This window comes from Squalius cephalus (genome assembly GCF_949319135.1).
Source record: "Squalius cephalus genome assembly, chromosome: 4".
Lineage (NCBI taxonomy): Eukaryota > Metazoa > Chordata > Actinopteri > Cypriniformes > Leuciscidae > Squalius > Squalius cephalus.
In genome coordinates, this window is record NC_137125.1 from 22205147 (window position 1) to 22223724 (window position 18578).

Genomic DNA, 18578 nt, shown 5'->3' on the forward strand with positions numbered 1-18578 from the left:
TCACTATCTCTGTGGGGACTCTCCATAAACTTAATGGTTTTTGTACAAACTGTATATTATATATCCTTACAGTACCCCTACACCTAAACCTACCCATCACAGAAAACTTTCTGCATTTTTACATTAAAAAAAAAAAAAATCATTCTGTATGATTTATAAGCTTGTCTACCCATGGGGACCTCAATTTAGGTCCCTACTGTGACACGAATCCCCATGAGTCTGTGTGCATTCAAGTTGAAGTCCCCACCGGGATAGAAAAACAGGCACACACACACACACACACACACACACACACACACACACACACACACACACACACACACACACACTTGAAGCCCTCAAAGTGCTTTCTGAACCTAAGCCTGTTAGGGCACATGTCCAAAATGTGAAAAAATTAAAACTTTGTCATATAGCTAAACCAAATACATCACTGGAAAGGTCTTGACCTGGAGAGTAACATATATAAATTTGAAGGTTCTATAGTATTACTGCTTTGAGATATTGACCTTTGAACCTTAACCTCGGGGCATATTTGAAGGCTTATAATTATGGAACAAAAAGGGTTACGGACATGAGACCAACTGTAAGAGAAAGGTGTTGACATGGGTTATAATTTGAGTAGTCATAGTCATAGTCATAGTCACAAGAAAATGTCTGTATGCGTGCGTGTGTGCGTGTGTATGTGTGTGGTGTGAGTGTTTTATATCTATTTATTTTTAAAACCGATTCTTAGAAACCTATTATTTATTCTTCTTGAGAAAAAAAAAAAAAAAAAAAAGTATGGATGTGTATTTATTTTATGTTTATTTTGTATCAGATTCTTAGAAACCTCATATTAATAAAAAAAACAAAAAAAAAACGAATATGTGTATATATGAGTGTGTATGTGTGTATGTATATACATATATAGCCTAATATGTATATGATGTCTTTGCATATTTATTTTACTTGGTTCATGCAATTGATTTATATTCTTAGATACATCATAATATTAATATATTCTTCTTGATTTGTCAATTCAATATACTGATGTCTGTCTTGTTTTGAAATAACAAATGTAATTATTTAATGAGCTCATATTCTCTAAAAGTCACATGTTGGAATATTCAAGGACTGAGGTCCTCTGTTTTTGGTATTAAGAGCCAACATTCAGACTTTAAAAAGGAAATTCATGATTCTGACATCATAATACTGCAGGAAACATGGAATGTTAGGGATTTGTCCACTGGCTGCCCAATTGGATTTAGAGAAGTAGTTCTACCATCAACAAAACTAAGAGGGGTGACTCAAGGCAGAGAGTCAGGGGGCATGCTGATATGGTATAGAGGAAATCTCATAGACTCAATCAAAACCATACAAATCGGAAAATTTTACATTTGGTTAAAAATCCAAAAAGACATCGTCTCCACAGACCGTGACATATTCTTGTGTGCTATATACCTCCCCCCAGCCGAGTCTCCCTATTACAGTGAAGACACCTTTTCCATCCTGCAAGATGAGATTAGCCATTTCCAGACCAAAGGGAATGTGTTAATGTGTGGCGATTTAAACGCCAGAACTGGAAACGAACCAGACTTTATCAGCACACAGGGAGACAAGTATACAAACACCAGCCACCCTCTGCCCTCATACCAGCTCAGAAATAATTATGACCAATTTACAAACAGAAGTGGGAGAAGTCTACTTGAGCTCTGTCGATCACTGGGCCTGTATATAGTGAACGGCCGCATACGGGGAGACTCTTTTGGTTGTTATACCTTTAATTCTTTCCTGGGCAACAGTACTGTCGATTATTTCATCACAGACATTGAACCAGTGCATCTCAGAGCATTCACAGTCAGTCCTCAAACACCTCTGTCAGACCACTGTACAATTACACTATATTTAAGACGAACTCATACCAATGAATCATGCAGACAGCCCTCTCACTTACTGAAGCTGCAACAGCCCTACAAGTGGACAAAAAACAGCACAGAAAACTATCAAAATGCAATAGAAAGCCAAACGATCCAATTATTATTAGACAAATTTATAACTAACACATATTCACAAAATAAATTAGGCATAAATCTGGCACTAAGTGACATTACCAACATACTCCACCAAACAGCATCCATGTGCAATTTGAAAAAGAAATCATCAAAAAGAAAACCAAAAAACACCAGCGAAACGTGGTTTGACAGTGAGTGCAAACATATCCGAACAACTGTACGAAATCTGTCAAATCAAAAACACAGAGATCCTGACAATGAAGAACTCCGCCATCAGTATCATGAAGCTCTTAGACTGTACAAACAAACTCTAAGAGTAAAAAAGGAAAAACACACAGAACAATTATTTCAAGAAATGGAAGAGTCCATAAATACCAGTAACTTCTGGAACAACTGGAACAATCTCTATAGACCACAGCAGGAAGAACTGGCCATTCAAAACGGGGACATATGGAGGACACACTTTGAAAATCTGTACAAAACACCTGAAACAAATCCTGCTCGAAATGAATTAAAAACCAAATTAGAATCCTGAAAGAAAAAATTAAAGACAACCAGAACCCCCTAGATTTCCCAATCACTGTAGATGAGCTTACAGAGAGACTACATGCTTTAAAACCCAACAAGGCATGTGGCATTGACGGAATATTAAACGAAATGATCAAATACACAGATGACAAATTCAAAACCGCAATAATCAAATTATTCAACATTGTTTTGAGTGTAGGATATTTCCCCGACTCCTGGAACCAAGGCCTGATTACACCGATCTTTAAACAAGGAGACAAATATGAGCCAAACAATTACAGAGGCATTTGTGTCAATAGCAACCTGGGGAAAATATTCTGTTCGATTGTTAATATAAGACTGCAGAACTTTCTCAAAACCCACAAAATTCTGGACAAAAGTCAGATTGGTTTTCTGCCCAAACACAGAACATCTGACCACATCTACACCCTCCACACCATCATTGATAAACATGTTTACCAGAATAAATCTAAAGTCTTCGCTTGCTTTATTGACTTTGAGAAGGCTTTCGATTCGATCTGGCACGAAGGACTCTTCCTAAAACTACTGGAAAATGGGATTGGAGGGAAAACATTTGATCTGATAAACACCATGTATAAAAACAACACATGTGCTGTAAAAATAGGGAATAGTCGAACAGAATTTTTCCCCCAAAATCAAGGAGTCAGACAAGGTTGCCCATTGAGCCCCACTCTATTTAACATCTATATAAATGAATTAGCCAAAGCCTTGAATAGCTCCACTGCCCCCGGCCCAACCCTGACGGACTCAGAGGTCAGGGGTCCGTTCTTCGTACGTCGCTAACTCACTAAGCTGGATTTGATTGTTGGCGATTTGGCATGATCTTGGATTGTTTGGTTCTTCAACGCTCATCCTGGACTTGCTGTCATAGCAACATGTGCGCAAACTTAAACCTGCTCGGGAGCAGGCTTATTTCATGTTAACAGGATTAGATCCCGGCTTCATAAGCGGAGCTGATACGGGAAGTCCAGCGCAGCGCGATAGTGCACTTTCTTTCTGAGATATATATTTTTTCTCGTGATTCGTGAGATTGTCGTTTTTTGTCACTTTTATGTTTAAAAAACAAAAAACATTTTTTTGTGGCATTTCCAAGCCACTTAAGACCCAATGTTGTAAAGCAGTTTTTTTTTTTAGTTTTTTTTTTAGGCTATCATCATTTTTTATGAAGATCATACAATCATGACCATGCCGATTACAGATATGTCACTCAGGCTTCACTAACGTGATTGGTACCATATAGGCTACACCATAGACTGCCATCAAGGCCTCAATGAAGGGGATTATGTGAACAGAAAGGGGGTTCACAATGTATATGTGCAGCCCAGTTACTATTATGATTCTTAATATTCCAGATTAGTAATATTATATCAAATAAAAAAAAAAAGGCAGTTGAATAAAATCTTCCATATCACAAATGTGAAAGCAAAATGGCCAGGATCTGTGCATGACTTAAACATTTTCAGAGATTCACATTTATGCACATTATTTGAAAGTGGTAAGAAAAGTTCCACAATTAAATATCAAGCTCACTGTATTACATACACTTATGCTGATCCTAACAGAACTGCATTTTTTTCATAGGTGATTATGACATGTTCCTGCAGACAGGTGTTTTATGACCCCATTCCCTGACCCAAACCAGTTACAATGTAGCTCTAGCCAGGACAAGGGCACACAATGAAATGAACTTTGGCTAACTAAAGGGAAGATGTCAGTGTCTGAAAAGTCTGAGGGTTGCACACCTGACAGGGCCTGTGACATTGTTGCATGTGTCATATTACACAACACTGCCAAAAAAAAAAAAAAAAAAAAACTTTTCATTAAATGTTTAATAAAAGACAAATATGCTTAGTTCCTTGAGTTTTATTTCAGTTGTTCTTTGTAAAGAAAAGCCAGTGGTCAAGTGCCTGCAACAACAGATATTAGACACATGCCTTATGCAACAAATAAAAAGGAAAAGTTGGCTATACACTGCCCACCTGTAGGCCTATGTCTCCTCTGTCTGTGCAGACTCTTCTGTAGGCCTTTCTGTAGATGTGGAATCCTGCTACTTATATTGCAGCCATAAAGCATACAAGTATAAATTAAGTAAAGTTATTTATGCACTTGCAGGTAGGCTAGTTCCTCCATATGACAGTTATCTGAGAGGGTTTATTCACTGTCCAGTGCAATGGAAACAAATGGACATTACAAAGTCTTATACTTTCTTTCCTTTGGAAAGTTAGAAAATGTCCACTTACTGCACATATTTCAGTCACCACTTTCTTGGGAACAGATACAAGTGTTGGTGTATTATGTAAAAGTGCACAAAAGAGGAAAACACAATGTCATTACAATGAACTACACTGGGGAAAAATGTGATCAATAACTCATGGCAAAATATTTTTACATTAACATAAGTTTATCAGTTTTCACTTTCACAAGTCAAAGCAATTCATCATTACTCAAGATTTAACAGTTGAAATGACTATATACAGACTTAATTTAATGCAGCAAAAATGATTTTACAGTGTAGGCTACTAAGATCTTTTCTATTTTTTTCCTCAGCCTTTTTCTTGGTTGCTTTTATAAACAGAACACCATTTATTTAACAGTGCCTTTTATAAAAGAGACTATAATAACTAAAAATTACCATTAGCCTATGTAGAATATTTTTGTACTTCACTTTTATTTGTTCCCATGTTCTAGTATGGTGACTGACATTACAATGCACAAAGTAATTATGCAATTATTAAAATACAAAAATATAGGCTAATAAGTGATAAAAACATCTAACATGGCCACTTCTAACGGATTTAAATTGGCTGCTACTTTTTGCCAGCCCTCTCTCCTGGCTTTTGCAGACTTTGAGGTATTCCCTTGCGTTTTGATTAAACATTAAAATTCCGAATAAACTTCGACTATTAGTTCTTGCTCTGCTGAGGAGAAAAACTGTGCGCGCTCTTTGGCCACGCTGAGCAGCCAATAGCAGCGTTGCTGATCAATGTTTCTACTATCGATACATATCCCCTTTTAACCAGCGCATGAACGCGCAATTATCTCAGATAACTCAATCCAGCTATACTAATCATATCCGGCAAGTGTGTTCGAAGAACCGAGTTAGCCAGATCATGATTCGCACGATGATATCATCTTGGATGTGTCATTTGATCTCGGATGTAATAAGCAACGTACGAAGAACGGGCCCCTGATGTCTGCTCTTTGCAGATGATCTAGTCATTCTGTCAGAAACAAAAGAGGGACTACAACAGCTCCTCGACGTCGTAGAGACATTCAGTCTAACGTGGGCTCTCAAAATTAACTTAGCTAAAACAAAAATAATGATTTTTCAAAATAGATCCAGGTGTAGGGAAAATAAATATGTCTTCAGAGCAGGAAACCAAGTCCTCCAACACACCCACGAATACACATATCTGGGGCTAAAGCTGAGTTCAACAGGGAACTTTAATCTGGCTGTGAATGAACTGAAAGCAAAAGCAATGAGAGTCTTCTACATGATTAAAAACACTATTCGACATGAAATTCCAATTCAAACCTGGCTAAAAATCCTAAAAGCAATAATTGAACCCATTGCTCTGTATGGCAGTGAGATATGGGGACCTCTCAAAACCCAAGATTTCTCAAAATGGGAAAAAGAGGAAATCAAAACTCTGCATACCCAAATTTGTAAAAGCATCCTAAAAGTAAACAGAGCGACACCAAACAACTCGTGCAGAGCTGAATTAGGACAATACCCCTTGTTGATCACTATCCAGAAAAGAGCTGTGAAGTTCTACCAGCACCTGAAGAGCAGTGATCCGATCTCATACCAGGCTGAGGCCCTGCGGTGTCAGGAGCAGAACCGGCACCGGAGCGCACTCTCTCAGCTCATGCTGAAACTACAGCCAGACCAGCACAGCACTATCTGGCCCAACCAAATTATTAAATTACAAAAACAAAGTTACATTACCTATTGGAAAGATGCTACTAAATCACAAAAGAAGATGGAACTCTATTTACACCTGAAAAGAGACTATACACCAGCAGAATACCTGAGCTGTGTGAAAGAGCATAAAGTGAGAAAGACCCTGACTAAGTACAGGCTGAGTGACCACAGTCTGGCTGTAGAGAGAGGCCGGCACAGGCAGAGATGGCAGCCGAGAGAGCAGAGACTGTGTTCACTGTGCTCTCAGAGAGAGGTGGAGACAGAAGAACACTTCCTGATACACTGTGATCACTATCACAGCATTAGATCAGACTATTTCTCTAGATTCCAACAAATAGAACCAAATTTTATGGCACTACCAAATTCAGAAAAATTAAAGCATATTCTGGGAGAGAACTCCAGCTCAATCACAACAGCAGCAAAATATGTGACAGCCTGCCACAAACTACGAGAGTCAGCCAGTGGACAAAACTAAAATCAGAATCATCCTTATCTCGTCTGAATGTTGGTACTAATGTACATAGGTGTTTTTTTTTTTTTTTTTTTTTTTTTTTTTCTTGTTTATATAAATGTATTCATGCATTTGTTTACTGATTGATTTATTGATTATTTGTGTATGTAATGTCCATTTATGTAATGGCCAATGCTTTGGCAATACTGTACAAGTCATGCCAATAAAGCTCATTTGAATTTGAATTTGAGAGAGAGAGAGAGAGAGAGAGAGAGAGAGAGAGAGAGAGAGAGAGAGAGAGAGAGAGATACGTGCCACACGTGCTAGATACGTGTGTGTGCCACAGCCTGAGAGACAGCAGGTGAATGTGTTTCCCTACTGTCCACCCCAGTGACCCTCAGTGTTAAGTGTGTGTATATGTTAAAACACTGTGATATAAAATGTTCACAAAGCGAGTGATTATGTACATTCACTGAGTGAATATTATGAAAATAAAATATAAATTTCTCGCTAGAAATGTAATCAAAACTTATTTTTATGCAGAAACTAACTCAAAATATTTTTCACTAAAAATGAAAGAAATGTCCGCCATGTTTTTTGTTCTCACAGCCGGAATCTTGAAAGTCACGTGACTCGGACGGAAAACAATAGGAAAAGAATAGGCAAAAAAAATGTAACAGTCATACAATTTAAGGGCCATTATTGTAAAACCTCTACATTTTGCACTTTGGACCAATGTAGTCAGGGTACGTTTTTATATGAGACTGGGTTGGATGAGACCAAGATTGAACTTTTGGGTGTTAATCCTTCCCATTCAATAGTCTGATTTATTAATCTCATTGGGGATTTGAAGCAGTCTCAGTAAATAAGGAATACAGGCATATATCCATACATGTACACTACACCTCAAAAGTTTGGGATCACTTTCCCATTGGATTTAATGGGAAAGTGATCCCAAACATTTGAGCTGTAGTGTACATGTAGAGCGGTCTATACATATGTATTACGATTTATACCATTTATATCCATCATATCTGTGAATAAAAACGTTATTGTGGTGGTGGAGATTGAGAACATTTATGTTCCAGGAATTTCTCAGAATAAAAAATAAACATTCTGTAAGTGTGCATCACATGAACTCAAATAACTCCCCAATTCACAGTAAACCATGCTTCTTTTTTCCAACAATATCTTTATTTATTTTTTTAACAGTTTAACAATCACGCACTGCACAGAGCAAACACATCTGAACATAAACAGCACGCCCTAAAACAAAAATATCCCACCCCCACCCCGTTCACAAGTATACAAACATCCATGTAAAGAAATTACTAAAACCATGCTTCTTAATAATGTGAAACTTTAATTCATGCTGTGTAATGATTACAAAAGGCATGCAAAAAACATTTTAAACAAAACCACAAAGACATTTATTTTAGGTGTTTCAGCACTGACAGTGTTGGTGTAATGGTTATGAGAATGTTTACAGTCAGAAAAGTTCATTATATGTAATTCTTTGTGTTAAAAAGAGGAAAATAAGCAATTTTCTTTAATTCATATAAGTACTTAAAAAAAAGGGTGAAGAGCACATCATAATTCATGCCCATAAATAGAATACTGGTAAGAGTAATAGCACTGTGATTTCCTGATTGATTGATCTATTAGCGATTACTTTGGTCTTCAAGTTAAAGAGTCATAAGATGATGCATTAGCACAATAACGTGTCAAAAACGGCATTATTTAAAAGTTACTCTGCTCATTTATTGTTGCACCTTGTTTTCATGTGGTTGCTATTCAAAGTTTGTGTTTAATCGGGAATCGGTTGATTATGCCTGACGCATCGCAAGGGACGCGTGTTGCGCCTGCTCGTCCATTATTACACTGGACGTGAGGGAAGTAACACCGTGTCCTGTGTTTTATTATTCATTATTCCCCTTTCCAGGTAAAATCTGTTTATTAATGCATTTTATGTCTGTATTTATGTCCTCTGTAGTCTAAGAAATAAGCTAGAAGTCAAATTTGTCTGTATAATTGTTATTGTTTTGAGTAAGTGCTGCTTAACGTAAGCTCCACTATAGTTATTTTGCTAGCTGCATCACGTGGTGTACATCGCATGGTGGTGATAGACAACTATACGGTTCATGTGCAGAGTTCAGCACTTAAAGAGAAGATGTGTTTAATGATAAATAACTGGAATATGTTATATTATTTTGTGTAGTTGAGAAGAGTGATGTTAATTGCTAAACTATCAGTGTGGTTATAGGTGTGTTAAATATTAGAGTAATTAAATTCATGTTTGTTAATTAGTCTGTTCAGCTTCTATGTATATAAGAGGAATAATACAGCCTGTTCCACGTATTTAAAGTTACCAGTTGCATTTGTACTTTGCAGTGATATTTTGTCGGTTAGTGTAAAGTGTTTATCTAGTGCTGATTTTGCATTTAATAATAACTTTGTAATATTATGTATTGTTGAATTATTGTTCTTGTAAAAGAAATGCATTATTACACTGGACGTGAGGGAAGTAACACCGTGTCCTGTGTTTTATTATTCATTATTCCCCTTTCCAGGGGTGTAACATTGGCACATGTTGCTTTTAAAACCACATGCAGTATGTGACCAGAACTGACACACTGTACACTGTGACCATGAACGCCATTTTTTGGTAGCATTCTTTCTCTTGTCATCAAAATGGATGCGGCAGACACAGCAGGTGTCTTGACCTACCAAGAAAAAAGGAAGTAAGGAAAAACAAAAGATAAGTTTTTTTATGTAAATTTTGTAATCAATCAATCAACCAACCAAACCAACCAACAGTATTAAACATATTTAAAATAATGTCTCAAAGGCGGCTATTTCTGTTACAACTGGCCAGCTCAACTGAAAGCTTGCAAGCTCAACGACTTTGAGTTGATCTGATATGGTGGTTGAATACTACAAAAGTCATCTCTTATAGTGACAACCTGAAAAAATACAGAGACATACAAGCCTCATATTATAATAATAATAATGTATTTTATTTATAAAGCACTTTATCTCTGTGAAACAAGTCTCAAAGTGCTGTATCATATACATCATAAATGTTATCCTAAAATAATTTAACTTAAACATTTTCATATGAAGACTCTGCAATAGACAATAAGACTCGTGGTTGCAAGGATAATGTATATTTTGCTGTGGAATAGTACAATTTCAATACATACTGTCATCTGCAGTCATCATAACGACATAAGTGGCTGAAGAAGTTCCAGGGAAGTTCTCTGCTATCTGCTGTGCACCTACAGTACATAAAACAATATGATAAAAACTCGGTACATATCTTGTACCTTAATGGCAAATTTGTAATCCAATTTGTCAGCATTTATATGACCCATGACTATTGGATACAGTAAGCAGTGTTAGTATTATTGACATTCACTGGACACTTTATTATATACAGCTGTGCTACTGCTTATGAACACATATCTAACCAGCCAATCACATAGCAGCATCTCAACACATCTAGTCATGTAGACATGGTGAAGAAGACTTGCTGAAGTTCAACCTGAGCATCAGAATGAGGAAGAAAGGGGATATAAGGGACTTTGAATGTGGCATGGTTGTTGGTCTGAGTATTACTGGGATTTTCACCCACAACCATCTCTAGGGTTTCCAGAGAATGGTCTTAAAAATGCAGAAAATAAATATTGTCTGGTCTGATGAGTCTCCATTTCAGCTCCACATTCAGATGGTGGGCTCAGAATCTGATGGAGACATCATGAAAGCATGGATCCATCCTGCCGCCCATCAACACTTCAGCTGCTGCTGCTGGAATGGTGGTGGGGGGGTTTCTTGTCCCACTTTGGGCCCCTTAGTCCCAACGTGGTATGGTTTAACCAGCACAGCCTACCTGAGTATTGCTGCTGACCATGTCCATCCCTTTCTGAGCACAGTGGAGCATCTTCTGATGGCTACTTCCAGCAGGATAATGCACCATGTCACAAAGCTCAGATCATCTCCAGCTGCTTTCTTCAACATCATAATGAGTTCACTGTCCTCCAACAACCTCCACAGTCACCAGATCTCAATGATTCCATGACATATGCTCACAAATTGTATTAAAAAACATACTAAATTTGACATTGACCAAATCTGGACACAATTAGCCTTTATACAGAAGTAATGTGGACATCAATACTTGACATTCAGTAGACGTTGGAAAAAAGAAGTCGTCTGGTGTCACGTTGTGAACCTGTAGGGGATGTAATTTGGGTGTCCAGAAACCACTTAAAATATGCGCCGTTTGGATGTCTCTTTGCGCTGTGGGTGTGATCCCTACTGCATGCGAAGACCTATGTGATATTCATTTTTCTTTGTGAGCTTTTCTCTCTTTTTCTGTTAGTTTTGTGAGCATTTGTCTGTGCACCAATCTCAATCCAATAAAACGCATTTGGGTTGTAGCCACTGGCATTAAAAAGAAATCAGTTACAAATAATTACCATTTCCACACATGGGTTCCAGTAACTCTTCCACTGACTGGCATCCTTCCTTTGTATGGATATTGTCTGCCGTGGCTTCTGGGTCCATGTCCTCAAGAACACCCTCTCCCATCCCAGTTGGACTGCATTGTGTCGTATCTGCTTTATATGTTAAGGCAAAAAAGGTACACTTACTGTATGAAGGATATGCATGACACATAATTGCTGGAGGAAAAAATCCTACAGTATCATACAGGGAATATAAGTTACAACAATGAAAGGAATAGATTTATTCTTTTCATAGTTTGTAAATGTAAACCACTGTAATGGGCAATCACAGTCTCCAAAATCATATTCAACTATGTAAAGACTATCTGGAGAGGTGCCTTAAAAATGGTGTTCCACTATAATTTTGATTCTGGAACAAAACACAAAAATCAGTTTGGGATGTTTATAATGGCCCTGCACAATATTGTAATATTTTTGTTACCTCATTACTCGCTCAGTGTTCAAAGAGTGAAATAGCATGCAGAAATACAACTGCCACTAGTAAGTCTAAATATGACTTACTAATTTCAAATGAAATCTGCTCAGCATCTTTCAAAATGGCATCTAATTGGTTTCTTCCATAAAAAGATGGCTTCCTTAGACCAAGGCCATTTGGCAGTCCAACTACCGTCAGGCCTCGGTTTAACAAGGCCTGGTAAGGGAGCCTTCCAGAACCTCCAGCCTCCTCTGAAAGACATGAATATGCTCATGCATGCACACAATTTTTCAGTTTGACAATTCCGACTTCCCTACCTGTTTATAATCAGTGCATAGACTGTAAACATGTAATTCTTAAGATTGTATGCTATAGGTAAACAATTTAACAAGTTACTTAAAATGCCACAGATTCATGGAGGCATATTAGCTTATCAATATATGTAAATATTTATGGTTTTCACATTTGCCTATAAAAAAGTTAGAAAATATGCTTACTATATCTTTGATTGAAGAGGTCCTGCACTTTCTTAACCAGGTCATTGACTTGACCTTTGTTGCTGTGGGTGGTGCTGTCGGTAGTGCAAGAGGAATTGGCTGCAAACGTAAGGACAAACCATATCATTTATCTAACAGAATTGTATTACATATCTTTGCAGTTGCACTATTACAAGCCATTTGTGTAGTTTTTCATAAAAACAGTATCACCTTTGAAGTGCAGTGCAAAGTTGTTTGCTGTGTCTGTGGAGTCAAGGAAGTCAGCTGCCCCTTTGCTGCTGACTTCGTAGACCTCTAGGCCAGACTTTTGTCGGTCAAAAGATAAAATGGCCGTCTCAACACCCAACTCCTCAAGTTTGGACACCTTTACCATTTTCAGGTAAAAAAGAATATCAAATTAAAAAATCCAACATGCATACCAACATTCCAACATATACTGAAGAAACAACTCATAACAGGGCATGGCAGTCTATATGAAAACAATTTTACTGGGTGAAAATATTGTGAGAAATAAGTGCTTAAGGAAATTACATTTACTACACATTAAGAGTCTAAATGATGTGCAGAAAAAATGTGGAGAATATAACTAGTGTGAATGCTGAATCATCAAAGAATCAAAATATGAACACAAACAGCCATTGTGTTCTGCTCCATTCGCACGTGTGGTTAATAATCCTTAAATCTACAACAACAATACCACTTATCAAATCAAATTAAAGGCAGGGTCCAGGTTTCTGGAAAAACAGCTTGAGCAAGCTAAATTTTGAAAATATACAATTCAGAAGTACAAACCCCTTTCCTCAGACTTCGCCCCGAAACCACGCGTCCAGAGTACAGTAACATGCAATGCTTGGACCCGTCTGGGGGAGGGACCAATGCCAACTGTTTTTGATTGACATATGACCATTCAATCATTTCTTCATCCTTGTGAAATGACTGGTTGGAGTTTTTCAGTCCTGTATGTTCACCAGGTTACTAAATGTTTTTCTTTTGTGATAGATCATCTAATTAATTGGTCACAAACAGTTGTTGAAGTGGAATTAAATCAATATTGTAAAAATTTATTTTAAAAACACCATGGACCCTGCCTTTAAGTTCCCTTCTTTCCAAACCTGTAATTTCAGCTGGTTCAGATTTTTTTTATTTTGAGCTCCCTCATTTCAACGCTAAGATCTTGCCCTTGTGCCCTCAGCGCTGCTGCTTCCTGTTTATATTTGTCTTTCTCCTTCTCCTCTAGTGTGGACCACCTGCCTTTTATATCCTTCATAGTCCCTGAAGAAAAATGAATACACAGTAAACTTAACACTTTACAGTCTGCAGAAAATGTGTCTGACACCTAGCCTGGTTAAAACCAGACCATTCTCAGTAGTAACTGAGTTATGGTCTGGAAAAGCTGCATTAATAACTCATTTCAAAAGGGGCGTCACCAACGGACGTCGCTCAAAACCAATCAGAGCGATCGTCATCGTGTAAAGCCATATGCATATGCTGCGTCATGTTACACTACGCCATAAAAGTATGTACTCTTTTTGTGAAGAAAAGAAAAGTTTGAATGTGTAGCAAAAAAGTAGGCAAGCTTTGGGACATACTACTTCGTCATCTTTATCGGACGGATCTGTCAAGCGTGCATCCTGTCATGTAAACTGCCCTGTCAATCATCTTGTCACAGTTAAAATCCTCTATTAAATCTAATTTAATTTCCTACCGTTTCGGAGAGAAATGTAGTAGCACGTTCATCTGCCAGTGGGTCTTTCATGGAGACTGTCCTCATGTGTTTGCAATTTGAATATAATAATGCATTTAAAAGTTGATGCGATTCATCAACGGACGTCGCTCAAACCAATCAGAGCGATCGTCATCGTGTAAAGCCCGCCTCAACGTTTCTGATTGGTGCCGCGATTTCGACGCCATGGAAATGGGCTTGAATGAGCTCTTTGCCAGACTACTTCTCGAGCAAATCTAAATTTTGCGGGAAGTTGTCTGAGTTTTCCCAGGCTATCTGACACCTCGGTTTGCCCTTGGATTGTGAAATCCACCTTTCAAACAATAATTTGTAAATACATCAACAAACAGACCATGTATGTAACTTCTACATGTAAAGTGCCTGCCAAATAGTATACTAAACATTAGTTTCATGACCCTTGTGAACCACTGATGAAAATTGACAACATGAAATTCTAATATGACAAACAGTCCCTCTCACCTTTCTTTTGGAGAACATCCCTGCAAAAAAGGTTGTATGGTGACAAATCCCGAGTGTAAAACTTTGGCTTTGAGGGCCGGGTCTCAGAACCTTTTTGGGATCTCTTGTAATTTCCAATCCAGTTCTGAAAGACAGTAAACAAAATTAATGACATGGGATTATAACCCGTTAGACAGCGCCCCCCCACCAAAGAAAAATAATTCCATTTTGTAAAAGTAGAAGTAATACAGCATGAATTACTTTTAAAGAGCTGTGTATTAGTGCAGCAAGTAACCCTTACTTGTATGACACAGATGTCAAGACCAGTTGCTGCTACAGCTTGTAGTACCAAGGGCGAGCCAACACCTGTCATTCCCTCTTTATAGAAGGATTTAAGAGTGTTTCTCTGATCGTCACTTATCTCTGTTCGCTCTTGTTAAGAAACAACAAAAAAGGTAGTCAGTAATAAACCAGTTATTTAAAAAAACATAATGCTGAGGGAAAGAGTGGATTTTGCACACCATACCAGTTTTCTTTTACACACTAGACTTAGGCTTCTAGATTAGTAAATACAAGTACCTCTCTGAGCCATCTTCAACCTGGAATATAAATGGATATAAACTTGCCTTTACACATATTTCACAATCAGCCCACTAAATCCATGCAGCTTGGTTAAAACCTAATTTACAATAATGCAATATGGACAAATTATAAACAAACTTACCACTGCAATCTTGGAACAGTTTTTCCTAATCTGGGAATCAAAAGTTGTAAAATGAGATGGACAAAGTCAAGTACAGAGAAACATAAGCAGGAAAGCAGACAGATAGAAAGACCTGTGTATAGGTTTTATGTTTCAAGTTCAAGGTTAATTCAAGTAATGCATTTTTGTTAACGTTAGCCTGTTGTTGCTAGCTTACATAAATCAAAATAGAGCTACCACAAACCTGATATCACTATCACTATATACAGTAGGTATATACAAGCATGATATAGCCTGAATGAAGAGTTTGTATGAAGCAGATACAAAATATATGTACAGTGTAGTCATTACACAGAACGCCTTTAAGGCTAAAAGGTGTAATTTACAGGAAACTCACGGTGTAATAAATCGTTTTTCCCCCTCATCTGCTAACTTTTTTTAACTCATTAGTTAGCCATGGTGGAAGCTAAATTGTTAGTAATACTAACTAACAGTTTTGTTTCGATTAAAAAAACAACAACGTTTTTGTAGTAAACTGTAACTAATGCTAGCTTGACCGGTAAATACAGTAAATGCAAATGAAAAAAAAATAATCAATAAAAACAATATCTGGTATTTCGTTTAACCTATTTTATGTTACCTTATTATAGCTTTAATATAACAGTTTTTTAAAAATGTTTTTTTTTTAGCTCATAAACTAAATAGGAACAGTTGAAAATGTCTTAATTTTCTGTCATTTTACCTGAAAGTCGCGGGAGGTTTGAGGTCTGGCGGCGGACTGTATTCCTGGGGGACTGGATCGAGAGTCTTCCTGTATGATGCTGATCAGCGATGTGAATAGATGATAACAACCTACTGCACCTGCTAGGAGGCACAGTAGGGCCCTACTGGCCCATACGAATGGGCCGATAACCACTGATAATGTCCATTCAATCGGGTGATAACATCCGAAGCGGGTGCATTAAAAGTATTCAGGCAGTAACCTCAATAAGAGAGGATCTACTAATAGAACTTTTTAACAGTTTATTTAGATTACATCGGGGTGGTATAGATATTCAGTTTTGTTGGGTGCCAGCACATGAGGGGGTTAAAGGGAACGAGATGGCAGATAAACTGGCCAAAGAGGCACTGCTAAAAGTAATTATAATTACAATTCCACTAGGAAAAGGCGAAGGCAAAGCAGTGGTTAAAAGGAAAGGTCTTGAAATATGGCAGAAACGATGGGAGGAAGACAGGAAAGGTAGGAGATTTTATAAAATACAAAAAAGCGTCAGTATAAAGAAGTATGGAAAAGACCAGGCGTGAGGAAATTGTAATGACAAGACTGAGAGTGGATCACACAGGGCTGAATGGCACATTATTTTTAATGGGGAAAAGGAATAGTGAGAACTGTGAAAACTGTGGGGTTGAAGAAAATGTTGAACATGTAATATTGTACTGTAGGGGAGAGTGGGGTAAAGTGAGACATTTTTTACATTTGTTCCCCTCTAAGCGAGCTAAAATGATATATCAGTCAAATTTACACATTTCCCATTAATTCAGGATGTTTCCTAGCAATGGAAATTATTAGAATGTATTCAGGACGAAGGGCAGTGAAAATATGATTGTTTTTAAAAAAGTGGTCTTGTGTCTCACTTTACCCCAGCTTAGGGGTAAACTGAGACAGACCAGAGAAATCAAGGGGGTAAAGTGAACCAGTTGGGGGTAAACTGATACGCTTACTTTTTCCACTCTGAAACTTCCATAACAACACATGTTGTAAAAGTAAGAATCTTGACAGCTAGCTTGGCAACCACACATTCCAGAACTAATGTCGGACTAGTAACAGAATCATGGGGATTGGTCAATTAAGCACATTTTTTTGATGACCCACCGGTGCGCATCTAAGTGAAGGTGCAACGCCCTTGGCGTGATAAGGGTGAATGGCACGCTGGAGGAAATTCCTCCTAAAAAAAAAAAAAGAACTATGTCCAAAATATTGTGACACATTTGGAAGGTCAATGCATTCAGACCTGCCCTGCCCAGCCCAAGGAGGGTGGCCTGTCCTGGGCCAGATTCGGATTTGTCCGCCACCGCTGGAGCTCTGTCTGGAGCAAAGTCGGTCCTAAAACAGACCTTTAGGTCTTTGTGGAGGAGGGACAATGCTCCACTTGGACAAGGAACACGGACCAGAGAACCATGGTGGTCAGATCGGGTGGGGAAACCGCCTGGCCCAGCCCAGAGAAAGTGCACTTTGTGCGGGCGAGACTTCCAGTAAATAGGGTCTGGTTTGGACACCCATTCCCTCGGTGCCAGGGCGTGCATACCGGTGAACGTGCACCGTCCTGGGTGAGCTAGGGGTGAAAGACACACTGGAGAACATTCCTCCTCGTAAAAATGTCCAAAAATATCTTATATGCTCACAGACCTCCCAGGCCAGCCCCAGGGAGGGTGGGTCATCTCCGGTCAAAGTCAGATCTGTACACCTGCTGGCGCTCCTGCTAAAGCAACGACGGTCCAAACACGGACGCTCGGGGTGTTGTAGAGGAGGGAGATGACACTCTTATCGGACAAGGTAATGGAAAACAGGCGCCTCAGGGTTGCCTGGGGCCCAGCGGAGCGCACCCTCTCCTTCGGGCCGTTAAGTCGGGGTGCCCGGTCGATTGGAGCTTCGGACGTGCCTGGGGACGGCCTCTGCCCGCTCGAGTGGGAGCTTGCTCCTCCCTGATTTGCGCATCGATACGAGACCTCGGGAGACTCAGATAGCCTGTCTGAAACGGATGTCTGCAAAGGCGTGGGGGGGGGGGGGGGTTAGTTGGGGCCCCCCTGGCACGCCTTAAGAGCCGAACTTCGCCCTGCGCCTCCTCCCACTTTGAAAGTACCCTTCCCAGCCTAGATCCAGATGCCTCCCGCAGATGGTTCCTCACGCACCCTATGAGTGGCCGTGTCGTCTCGAGCCCAGGCCCGAGTGGAGCGAGACCCTTGTGTAGGGAGCCTGCGCATCGCGGTTCACCATCCGGGGCTTCTCGGTTGATCCCGAACCGTCCGGGGCTTCCTGGTTGATCCATAGGTAAAACGTATGCTTGTCGAATGGTCGGTCTTGGTAAACGGCGAAGCGACTCCAGGGGCTTGAGACACCCCTGGAGAAAAAGGAAGGTCCTCCTCCGAAAACAAAAACGGACAGTGTCTGTGAGGTTGCAGATGGACGAGATTCCCATGCTGACTTTACTCCCTAGCAGGCTACCAGGGAGAGTGCGGAGCTCTTGTCGGAGCGACCTCGGTCCTAAAACGAACCTTGGGGGTTTTGTCGAGAAGGGGACAAATGCTCCATTAGGACAAGGTTAGAGGGAGAAGGTGCTC

The 18578-nt window shown here is 39.1% G+C and overlaps 1 protein-coding gene and 1 long non-coding RNA gene across 2 annotated transcripts; both read right to left on the reverse strand.

The window, feature by feature from the left end:
• Nucleotides 1-1929: 1929 nt before the first annotated feature.
• Nucleotides 1930-14607, reverse strand: LOC307157655 (uncharacterized protein; the record flags this gene model as incomplete). The annotated part of the gene is made up of 8 exons (XM_079869585.1): nucleotides 14558-14607; nucleotides 12565-12718; nucleotides 12355-12453; nucleotides 11944-12108; nucleotides 11395-11535; nucleotides 10120-10194; nucleotides 9556-9639; nucleotides 1930-1949 (listed from the first exon to the last, which is right to left on the reverse strand). Exons 1-8 carry the CDS (start codon nucleotides 14573-14575, stop codon nucleotides 1930-1932), a joined length of 756 nt encoding a protein of 251 aa, XP_079725711.1. The 5' UTR covers nucleotides 14576-14607.
• Nucleotides 14606-15293, reverse strand: LOC307156657. Its single transcript, XR_013820762.1, has 4 exons — nucleotides 15261-15293; nucleotides 15116-15135; nucleotides 14838-14968; nucleotides 14606-14681 (listed from the first exon to the last, which is right to left on the reverse strand). It is a non-coding gene; the product is annotated as an uncharacterized lncRNA (long non-coding RNA).
• Nucleotides 15294-18578: the final 3285 nt, after the last annotated feature.